The sequence below is a fragment of the Balaenoptera ricei genome, chromosome X (genome assembly GCF_028023285.1).
Source record: "Balaenoptera ricei isolate mBalRic1 chromosome X, mBalRic1.hap2, whole genome shotgun sequence".
NCBI classification, from domain to species: domain Eukaryota; kingdom Metazoa; phylum Chordata; class Mammalia; order Artiodactyla; family Balaenopteridae; genus Balaenoptera; species Balaenoptera ricei.
The window spans coordinates 33653430-33665932 of record NC_082660.1 but is presented as its reverse complement, the minus strand read 5'-3'; the positions used below and the strand labels follow the sequence as shown (position 1 = coordinate 33665932).

At 32.9% G+C, this 12503-nt stretch overlaps 1 protein-coding gene across 1 annotated transcript in view; it reads right to left on the bottom strand.

Moving 5' to 3' along the window:
• Positions 1–12503, bottom strand: part of CFAP47 (cilia and flagella associated protein 47) — a 487004-nt gene that overhangs the window by 98543 nt on the left and 375958 nt on the right. Inside the window, 1 exon segment of the mRNA XM_059910362.1 lies at positions 2005–2082. Within this exon segment, the coding sequence (XP_059766345.1) occupies positions 2005–2082 (78 nt within the window).

The following is a 12503-nucleotide window of genomic DNA, read 5'->3' as shown; positions in this document are numbered from 1 at the left end:
CAAAAATATTGAGGAAATAAGTGGTTATGGATAAGAAGATTAAATATTGTAAAGATGTAGTTCTTCCCAAATTTGTCTATAGGTTTAATGTAATTTCAATCAAATGTTTACTGGGACTTTTCAGAACTTGTTAAAAAGTTGCTCTAAATTTTTTTCCAGAAGGATAAATAGATGATAAAAGGAAAGAAATGATTTAAATGATAATGAGAAAATAGAAATAAAATAAGAAAACATAAACCTGTAGGATTTAAACCATATGGCACTGGAACAAGACCGGAAATACAGATCTATGTAACAGAGTACAGATGATTGAATATAGGATGTCACATTGCAAAAATAAATAACAACAGAATAATAATTATTATTCAATTAAAAGATGGAAATCTTGCTAATTAAGGGGGAATCAAATTAGATTGTAATTACAGAGCAAAAAAGCAAAATCTGGATGAATTAAAGGAACAAATGAAAAAGATACCTACCTACCTATAACTCTTTCCCCATTATAAACAAAGGAGAAGAAAAAAAGAAAATAGAGGTGAAGTTTCAATTGATTCAAATGTAGAAAGGCTTTGAAAGTGCAGAATCAATGGAAAAAATGAAAAAAAAAAAGAAAATGTCTCATATATTTAATGGATAAGTAAAATTAAAATATAAGCAGACATATAAATAGTTACTACAAATACAACAAAGTTGTTATTTGGCATTGAGGTGATTTCCAATTTTTTGCTGTTATAAATAATTCAATATCAAACATCTCTGTGGATAAATAATCCATCTTTTGATTATTTCTTGTAAAGATCTCACCGGAATTGGAATTACTGGGTCCAAAACGTGATAATGTCTAAGTTTCTTTATATACATTACACAAAGTGCTTTTCAGAAATTATGTAGTGATTTATACTCCACTAATCAGTGTTTGTTCCAATTTCATCACAGTTTAATTGAAACAGAAAAATTTTTTTAAAAAGGAAAAAGAAAACTTAGCTGGCTATCATTTAAATCAAGATCTATTTGAATATTAGGGACTTTGAACATATTTTCAGTCATTATTTGGACAGCGGTACTTCCTCTTTTGTGAACTGCAGTTCATACTCCTTTTAATACATTGCAAAGAAAGAGAAAACAAAGATGTTGAAATCAGACATATGGTAGTTCGGCTTTGCCAGTAAGCAACTGTTTTGATTTTGTGTAAGTTAATTTTTCTGAATTGCAATCTCCTTGATTCAATAATAATAATAATAACACCTATACAATGGAGTTGTTGTGAGTATCAAATGAAATAAATTAATGAGGTTCAGGATGCTAATAAAAATGACTATAGTAAATATAAACGAAAGTCATGAACCCACTTATATTGGAATGTTAGTAGTAGTTACTGATTTTAGTTATTATTTTTGTAATAATTATGTTAAGATAATTTGTATTTTATATGTACAATAATTATTATGATTAGTTTTTTGTAATGAAAAGTATTTTAAGCAAATTCATATTTTGTGAGCTTTAGATTTCTAAGCAAATTCATTATTTCTTATGCCTTAGATTTTTTTTTTCCTATTCATCAATATGCAGCTGGGATTACTAATACATGTACACCCTATAATACATTTTCAGGGAATTGTCAGCTTTGCAAAGATGGAATTATTTTCATAAGTGCGAGCAGCTTTAGCACACTAGGTATTTTTAATTTTCCAAAATCTTCTTTGACTCACACAGTTATGTATTAAGTGGCATGACACTCAACCATTCACAATCTCAGAGATAAGATTTTTTGCAAGTTGTATTCATGCGATAAGGAATGAAAAAAAAAAGTGAAGATATAATGACTATATGTAAAGGTTATACTCTCCATGTTTTTCTATCAACTTACTAAAATTTGTGTCAAAATTTTTAACTTGTACATTTAATTTTCATTAAATATTTATTAAGACAACAAGACATATATTTCATCATCTCTGAAATGCGATAGCATATAGAATGACAGAAGATAAGGCAGAAATACTGTACCTTTTGTGTGACTCAGACCACTAAGCTTGAAGCTGTCCCGGTATGGAGCCAGGACAAGACGCTTGTGCTTCTCCTGACCTAATCAAAAAAAAATATATAAAGAGATATTACACTTCAATGTCACATTCAAGAGGGAAAACATCAGTGGAGATTGAAACAGAATCAAAACTTCCTTCTAATGGGAAATTTCTGAGATGATCATTTTCAAAGTACATTTTAAGATGAGATTTAAATGGCATTTTTGAAGAACACATTCAACACTATTAATGATTTTCTCTATAATACTCAAAAAATATAAAATCAACTCATAAATTCTTGGAATTTTAATTTAAACTATTCAAATAAAAGATATTACTGAGAGCCTGTTTGAACCTACCACATAAAAATGGATTGTAGTAGTTAATATTTATACATGTATAAATATACACTTTTGCAATGTTAATAATTTAAACTAATATATGCAAAAATCAATCAATTTTTCAAAACGTGCTTATGGGCTACATAACATGTACTTGCTTTTAGTGCTACCATGTATAAAAAGTAAAAATCTCTGTCAGCACAGAAATTTATAATTTTAAGTATATTGAACTAGATATCAGCTGATGCCTTGGAAAGGAATGGGAGTGTCACAACTTCTAAGAAGGGGATTTTTGTAACATATAGTAAAATTGTATATATATTTACCATTTTGCCCATCAATACTACTTGTAGAAATACAGCTTAAATATACAAAGGCATTATTTGCATAGCAGTATTTGTATAGCAAATTATTAGAAATAATGAAAAGATCCATGCACTGGAGACTAGTTGTGTATAAACAATAGTGCAGGAAAAAAACTGAGGTACTAAAAAATCATAAAAATCTATGAGAAAGATGTCTATTAACTATTTTACTAGGATTCCAGACATATAATTAGGTGGAGTTAGCAAGGTGCAAAAGAAATTATACAGTATTCTACCTTTGTGTAAGATAGAGAATGAAACAGAACCATGTGTGTACATATGCATTTATTCATATATACTCATTTTTGCAAAAATAAACACAGTATGGATAAATCAGAATCAAATGATGATGGTCATCTATATGATTGTTTGAGAAAGTGGTGGATGGTTGAGTTATGGGAATGGGATTTCTTTAAGTAGAACATTTTACATAGCTTTGAGTTTTGAACAATACGTGTTTTACAAATTCAAAAATAAATTTAGAAAGTGTGAAAAAGCAAAGCTAAAACTGAATTCAAGTTAAAAATTAAAGAATCCATCTTTATATAAATTGACAACAAAACTATACAGAATAAAGAATTAATTAAAGAATATTTTGGCCATAGTTCTCTGACTGTTCTATTGTAGTATAATATATTCCAGGAGGAAAAATCAACTGCAAAGATAGCTTTAGATTTAGTAGTTTTCAGTTCCTTTTTCTTTTCTTCTCTCTCTCTCTCTCTCTTTTTTTGGTAGTTAAGAATATAGTAATTTAGAAAATATAAGGGGTATATAGGTATGATAGAGCAAATGGGTACTGAATTGATGTGTTGGGAGTGAGGTTTTTCACATGGGAGAAGAGAAAGTGAGGTGAATTGAGGAAGAACCCTATGGTGTAGGATTGGAATAGGAGGTATCAGTATGAGATAATTGTCTTTAATAATTATTTTAATAATTATACTTCTTTGTTCTGTCCCCTGAAAGGAATATCCTAGCAGCAATGAGCACGTCTAGTGCCCATATCTGGGACACTGAATACCTTGTCTCTGTATAGCAAACCACTGAAAAATGCCGAATTCTAGTTTTACAGCAAGTTGAGTGCTAGGTGAAACTAGAACATCTTATACTGCCAGAAAGTAACAAAATATTCAAAAACTAACGAAGACGATCAAAAGGACTTAGGGGTTGTCTTGTAAAGGGTCCCACTGGCCAAATTAGGGAGTGTCCAAAAGAATAATAATAAAAATCCACAAAAATGAAGTAGCCCCATTCCTCCTAGGCTCCCCCTCTTACAAATAAAAATTGCCAGACATAACACACAACAGACAAGGATGGGGAGACTCTGAAATATGAAAGAAGGCAGCCTGCTTAGGGACCTTGGGACTTGAGGAACGACATGGTGGTGAGTTTCCAGGTTTCCATACTGCCTCTCATATATACTGGACAAGGCACTGAACAAGTCTCCAACCCAGATCAACTAAGGGGGGCCGAAAAATAAAGGGGAGGGGAGCTGATCTTCTATCTCTTGCTTGGTAGAAACAGGCGGCTCTCCAATTCTCTTGCTGGGGTAGCAGGCTGAGGGAAAGGGTAGCTAGCCAGGGTAGAGTTGAAATATTTATATATAACATGGTCTGACAATGTTCTGTCTAAAATAGACTTCTCCAAATTTAATGACATAGGTAGTTTGAAAGAAAAAGGATGATAAAAGATGTACCATGAAAATGTTAATTTTAAAAAACAAAAATGGTTACATCACTATCCTGTAAAGCAAACTTCAGAGAAAAGAAAATTACTAGAGACAAAGAGGGGCAATACATAATTATAAAATATGGATACACCAGGAAGACATATAATACTAATGTGTCTATAACAAATAACAAAGCCTCAACTTATATGAAGCAAAATTCAATAGAGGGGAAAGAAGAAATAAATATACCATTATAGTTGTGTGATTTAATATCCCCCTCTCACCAAGTGATAGGTAAAACTACTAGTCAGAAAATCAGCAAGGATACAGAAGACCCAAATAACAAAATTAACTGAGAATTTGAATGAGATATGTAAACCCTCCATAAAACAACAGAAGAATACTTATTTGTTTCAAGTCCTATGGGACATTCACCAAGAGATACCATATACTGGGTCATAAAACAAACCTCAACAAATTTAAAATACTCTAAATCATACAGATTGTGTTCTTTGGACCATAAGGGAATCAGTAATAGAAAGAAATAAAAAAGAAAAAGGTCTGGAACTGTCTTTTCCCAGTCTGCTCTGGCACTACTCTTTTCTTTTTTCTTTTTTGGCCGCATAGTAGGCCATGTGGAACTTCCCCCACCAGGGATAGAACCCATGCCCCCTGCAGTGGAAGCGCAGAGTCTTAACCACTGAACCACCAGGGAAGTCCCTCTGGCACTACTCTTTGAATTAATGTCTTTTCAAAAACCATAAAAATTTGCTATAATTCAAAAATGCGTCAAAAAAGTTCAATAGTCTTCAATGCAAGAAGAAAAAGGAAAAGGAGTGAGAGATTATTCTTTTCTATTGATATAATAGCTATGGATTTATACAAATATTAGCTCTAGTATTTTTGAATTACTCATAAGAGCCACAAGTTCCTCCTAGAGATCTGGATACAGAGAAATCCAGAGAAGGAAGAGGTAGGTGTCAAAGTCATTTCTGTTAACATCTGGCTTTGTTTTTGTTTTTCCAAACTCAGGGACATTACTCAGAAATATAATGATAATGATAGAAATCAAGGAGCCTCCCCTGAATAAAGAGTGGGCCATCAAACAATACACATGCAGTGGTCAAAGAATCATAGAATCACCAGCTAGAAGCAAACTCAGAGATTACCTGGTACCTCCCCCAGTGTTAGGAGATACAAAAGCCAAAAAAATAAAAGTTCCTTACCCAAGGTCACACAGCTTGTGTCTTCTGAATTTAGGTCCCCTCACATTTTTATAAATTAAATGTTCAGTGATTAAATATGATAATGTGATGGGGATTTGAAAACAATAAATGCTGAAATATACAAGATTAAAAAAATCCATGAATCTGTACTCGTACTTAAAAATAAAGAGAGTTGGGGGGAGGCGAGAAGCAGAGAAAAAGCTTTTTTCTTTAATTTAAAAATCTCAGCTAATAAAAAATAGCAAGGATAATGGACATAATAATTGATACTGGTAGCATATCTGAAAGGATATTAAAACCATCAAATGAAGGGTTGTAAGGGAAGAGGTTATTCACATTGTCTCAAATTATCACACCCCCCCCAAATTATTTATTAGTTATAAAGGGAAAAGATAATCTTTACAATATAAAGATCTGGCAGACACAACCTTAACCAAGTGAATAAACTTAGTATCCCCAATAATGGGACTTTGTGTCTCCGGACATGTTGCAATGAGAAGTACACGATATGTGATATTCTTACCAAAATGTTTAACCTGAATTGAATAATGAAGAAACAAAGATAAGATAAATCAAAGTACATCAATGCAGTGTAACATTATGGAGCTGTAAATATATTTAGGTAGTTTTTAATATCATATGACCTCCAAGATATATAATATGAAATAAAGACAAAGAAATTTTTGTACAGAAAAAAATAAAGAAATCCATAACATGCAATATTCTACAAGACAACTGGCCTGGACTCTCCAAATTACCAATACCTTAAAAGACAAAACAAGGTAGGAGGGAATTTTTAGATTAAATGAGATGTAAGAGATTGGAAACCAAATGAAATGAATAATCCTTGATTGAATCCCAGACTGGAAAAAAGATAACATTTTTAAAAGTTATAAGGAACATTTTTGGGACAATTGGAGAAGTTTTACTGTGGATATTTAATATTTTAAAAATATTAATGTATCTAGGTTAAATCTTAGTGTATGACAATGGCATTGCAATTATGTTGGAGAAAGTCCTTTTTCTAAGGCCATACATACTTTAGAGACAAAATTATATACCTACAGATAGAGATAGGATATAAAGCAAGTTCCACAAAAGTTACCAATGATGAAATAGATGCATCTGTATGAAAAATATAGGACTATTCATTGTACTATGATCTTCTGTAGGTGTGACATTTTTCAAAATAAAAAGTTGTGTCTTGTGGGGAGGGACTAAAGACTAAATGCAAAAAAAATTTCCTATAGCTTTAATTAAATGGAAGCACATTTTGTTATCTTTAAAATGGGATTTGTGTAAGTTGAACTACTGGGTCATGGGGGAAACATTATAAATTATAGTTAATTCTCTATGGAAAGGAGATAAGCTTTACTGACATTAAATATATGAGGTGATGATGCTATATGTAAATATTTCACAAGTAAATATGCATACACTGAAGTGAATGCTGAAAAATATTTACTAATTGAGGTGTATGATATTAAAATATATTACAAGACCATTGTGTAAAGAGCAATATTTCTGAAAGTGCTGTCTTCTGACAACCTACATTGGAATAACTTGTGATGGTAGGGTCTTACCCCGGACGTAATGAATCAGAGTAACTGTGAACCTGAGAATCTAAATTTTGATAAGTTTCCAATTACTGCTTACTGAATTTTGAAAGCTACTAAGTGAGAAAAAAGGAATTCCAAATATTAAGGCTCCCAAACAGTATCTAAAAATAATTAAAGTAATTATAAGCAAGTTGAGTCTCAGATTACTTGTCTGAAAAGTGGCGATAACAGTAATTTCACGTCTACTTTTCCATAGTATGAGTGTTAGCTATTTGTTATGAGCAAATCAAACTAAGACAAATAATCCAATTAAACTAAGGTATAAATAGACTGTTATATATTTGATACTCCAACTTTCCTGCCCACCAATCTCAAATCTCCCAGTGGTTTATTAATTCAAATATTTAAATAGTTGACTGTCTGAATTTGGGAGAGATTTTGAGAGCGTGGGACTTTTTCTTACACCTATTTCTCTCTCTTATGTATTAAGCTATGCACACCTTGACTGGCAATGTACAATGATCACTACATATTTAACATAAATATTTATTCAACTCTGGAGGTACTTCAGATAAGATTCAGAGGGCCTCCAGGGGCAAGATTTTCATAAACTAATTCAAACATGTGAAATCAAATGCACTGGGTATTGCCTCTCCATATCCCGTAAGTGTGATTAACTTATCGTAACTGTGTTATATTGTTTGCTTTATTACTATATTACTAGTGAACACCATGGTCATAATCAACCTGAGTCAACAACAATTCAACATAGTACCTTGTTTATATTTTATCAACCCTCAAAATGGAAGTTGATATTTGTAAAACTAATATGTTAACTGGTATGCATACCTTTATCCCTGCTGTTATTCTGTTCTGCTCTTCAATAAAACTACTAATGTCTGGAAAAGAATCCACTTATACTTAAACATTTGAATCAAATCACTAATATTGCATTTAAATTTGTATTAAGTAAAAGATCAAATAATCTCAAGACTACAGCTACTTTAACAGAAATAATCAAAACAACTACTCTGCATACATCTATTACTGCTTCATTCATTTATGCAACTTTTAGGTATATAACCCATGGTGATATTTCACAAGTAGAATACCACACAAAATCAAAATGCAATGTGTATATATTTTTGTGTGTACGTATATCCCACACATGAGGTAGCTTTGAAATGTACATATGACAGTTTTCAGCACAAAACAGATGCTCAATAAACAGTGACTGAATATTCAACTCCTGCTTTATCAACATACATGCCAACACTGAAATACTCATTTAGTTAGGAGCAAAACTATGAGTTAATATAACCCCTGACATTAGCAAGCATATAAAGTAGCAGGTGTGGAATACGGTTATATGAACAAGGGCACACACATACATATAATGGAGATGGGTCCTTAAATTCTTAAGGTATACACTGGGCCCTAATTTCTAATGTTTCAACTCAGATGCTTGCTTCCTACTCACAGCTACCTTCCCTTTTTACACTTTTACTTCCAGCTAAGTAGGAAGGAAACTTAAGAGTAGGGGGCTGGGGTGGAGGGCATAATTACTGACGAGAGAGGATTGTGGGAATTGAGTCCATGGATACCAGTCGCTGAGGAAGGGAATGTGTCCTGGCCGAATAAGGCGGCCAAGATGGGAAATCCGAGCATATGTGAGCTAGGGTCTGATGGCAATGTGAAAAAGAGAAAGGAGAGTCCCGAAGAGCTGAGAAAATGTGAAAGGAGTGGTAGTCAGGGGCATTTCTTGAGGTCCTTTGATAGGATGCAGGGAGGCCTCTTTCCCTGAGATCTGGGGGGAGGAAGCAAAAAGAAGGGCAAGTGCCTTTCTTTAGAGCCTTATCAGTATGGGGCTTTTATTTTTTTATTTATTTTTTAAAATTTATTTTATTGAACTATAGTTGATTTACAATGTTGTGTTAATTTCTGCTGTACAGCACAGTGATTCAGTTATATGTATATATACATTCTTTTTCATATTCTTTTTCATTATGGCTTATCACAGGATATTGAATATACTTCCCTGTGCTATACGGTAGGACCTTGTTGTTTATCCATTCTATATATAATAGTTTGCATCTGTTAATCCAGTATGGGGCTTTTAAAGCACCATCTGTAAGCAGACAACTTAGAAAGACTGTGAGGTGGTCCTGAAGAAGATGAGTTCAAGAACCTGTTCCATCACTTACCCACTGCATGGCTTTAGGAAATTTCTAAGCCTCAGGTTCCACATTGACAAAACCTCCAAGAGTCATTTTGTAAAGATTGGGTATAGTCACATTTATAGAGCTTAAGTGTGGTACATAGTGGATGCATAACAAATCCTAGTTTTCTATGCTATTTGAAAGCTTTTCTGTAGCATTCTGGTCCTCGTGGGACTCATTAATGGTGTGCTTTGGACACATCTCTAGTATTCTCCAGGTGTTTAGGCCATCTCCTCTCTAGCCTCCCTATCTCATTACTTTTTTAAGTTGGCATAGATTCAGATATGAATAGATCCCTCAAATATAATCTTTTTGATACCTTGCCTTGCATAATGGTCAACTGAAAGAATGTATAGACAACACACAGTAGAATTAAAAAATTAAATAGAATTTAATTAAAGATAATAAATAGATTATTTGAATATCAAAGGGCAATATATCTGGGAGAAGTGATTAAAATGAAAACAGCCAAGATAGCAGAAGAAAAGACGTTAGAGAATTGGGCAATATAAAAGTTTGATGATGAGTTTACAATTCTAAAAATGTTGCCTTCTTGGAAAAACAGTGCCTTTTGAAAGATATCTTCATCTATATATCTTAAATATCTATAAAGTCTGTCTGTCTATCTATCTATCTGAAAGAGAGATGAGGAATGCAGGATCTGAAATACTGTGGGATCTCTCACACGCATCAACCACTCTCTTGGGGCTATACTGAGTCTTCCTATCAACCTCCCTAAGGGGATTCTGTGAATTATGTAGCATCTGCAGGAACATTTACATCTTCTTTTGAAAGACAGCAAGGTATTCCATCGTCCTACCATGAAATAATTTTAAGACATTTACAAATATTTAAATGAGAAGGTATTAATGTAGTACTTTCTCTAATGAGTATATTTGGCATATGTGTTAAATATTTTTATTCTTCTTGTCAGTCATATTTCCTTGTGGCCCTTCAACAATTCAGGCCAAATTATGAGGCCAGGTTGCCAAGAAATATGATTACAAGAAGACATGTACATGGTGGCTAGAAAAAAAAAATAGAGTCCACAAAAGAAAGAAGGAGGAGGTTATGACAGAGTGACAGAGAGACTCCATCACCAAGAAAAGGAAAGGAGGAATCTTTTCATAAACTAATGGAGAAAGTGGAAGAGAGAAAGATATCAGAGGTCAGTGTCTTTCTTATTCCCCAGACTCCATGGGTTGAAGGAAGAAGGGGGAGAACCTAAGAGTCTAAACATTCACCCGAGAGAGTGAGTTTACTTAAAAAAGACTGTTTTAAACTACAAAAGACTAATACATTTTTAATTATCAAGCTTACTGTTTTTTTCTGTTACATAGTAGAAAAAATTTTTTACCAATTAAAGAAAATCAAGAAGCCACAAATTATTTCACAATTTATTTTAATGTTAAAATATTGACCTAATATGCTTTTATAACACTCTTATAGCTATGCAGCTGCCTTGAAAATTCCATTCCCTGGAAAGTTCCATTAATCAGCCTTGTGTGTTCCCACACCAGGAATTCTAAGCCCTACAACTGGTACAAAGTTTACAAACACATACTTTCTTGACGCCTACCTAAATTTGTGGTTTCCAATTCCAGCCAAATACAATACCTTTTCTATTTGAATTTTGTCAGTTCCATCTTCCTTTCCCTCCAGCAGTTATTTCAACCCACTGTGCCACTCTTCAAATCTCTTACTGTATCTCCTTTTCTCAGCAGATGAAAATATAAATCCAACTGCTCTTAATTCCAAAGCCCCTCTACTACCTACAATTTATCTACATTGACATTTGTTTTAGCTTACCTCCACCTGTTCAAAAGTAGAAATGCCCCTCCTGTTCATAGCTCTTCCTTCTACCTCAACTCTGATACCAGTCCTCCCATAGCCTTGGCCCACTGGTTAAACCCTATGTCCTTTATAGCTTTAACTCTTTCTCAACCCTGGCTTCTTCCTTCTGCTTATATATATGCTCAAGTCTCTTCCACATTAAAGTACTGACTTCCTTGAGCCTGCAGTCAAGTTTTACTAAACAGCATGTCTCTCCTTCTCATCATAACCAAAGTATTCATAAGGGAATTTTACATGAGATGACATTATGTTCTTAATTTTTCTTATTTCATACCACAAGCATGAAGAGATGATCAGGAAAGATGAGAACTCTAACAGGTAAATGATAGTGTTCAGCTTCAGCATTAATAAAAAATAGAAAATTTGCAATGATGATAAGATACAATTTTCCCACAATGAGACTGCTGGAAATTAAGGAGAATGCTGATACTCAGGGCTTACAAGGTTCAAGAAAATAGGCAGTTATGTCTGTAATATACTCCTGATGGCAGCATGAAGTGCAATAGGATAACCATTCAGGAGAGTAAATTGGTTATTTATATCAAAACCCTTAACATATGTGTTCCTTTTAGCCCTGAAATTGAACTTTATAAAATGGATCACAGTAGTTGTAATTTTAGTAGAAGTAGTAAAAATAGATGAAAAGTTAAAATTATTAATGTTCAACATTACATTTAAAATGTGTTTCAGAAAACTTATAATGAGTTGATTTTTATTTCAGACCCACATTATTTGGTCATTTAATACAAAGTGATCAAACACTTCACACAATTGAATTTAAAAACATGCATCTTCAATATGACACGAAAAAAGGAACAAGCTTGGTTGGAGCCAAAATTTAATCCAAATATGCTGTCTATTTATATAGAAAAGGGGCAAAGGAAACACAATTAGAACACTGGAATTTCTATAAACTTTGAGGAATAAACATTGGCATATTTGAGTAATATCATAAGAATTGTACAAATTTACTGATTTACATATTCAGGTTTCCAGATAAAATTAGAAGAACTTGACTTGGTACACAGATTCCTAATTTCTGATCCAGGAGTTTAGAGTTGTGATTTTGGCCATGATACTTCATCTCTTACACGTTACGCTTTTAGAGTTGGATTTAGAGTTGTGATTTTGGCCATGATACTTCATCTCTTACATGTATACTTTCTCTTTAATAAAATGATGTTGTTGAACTAACAGAGCCCTGAAGTGTCCACTACCTCTAAAATGCTTGGACTCTATAATAGAATAAGTG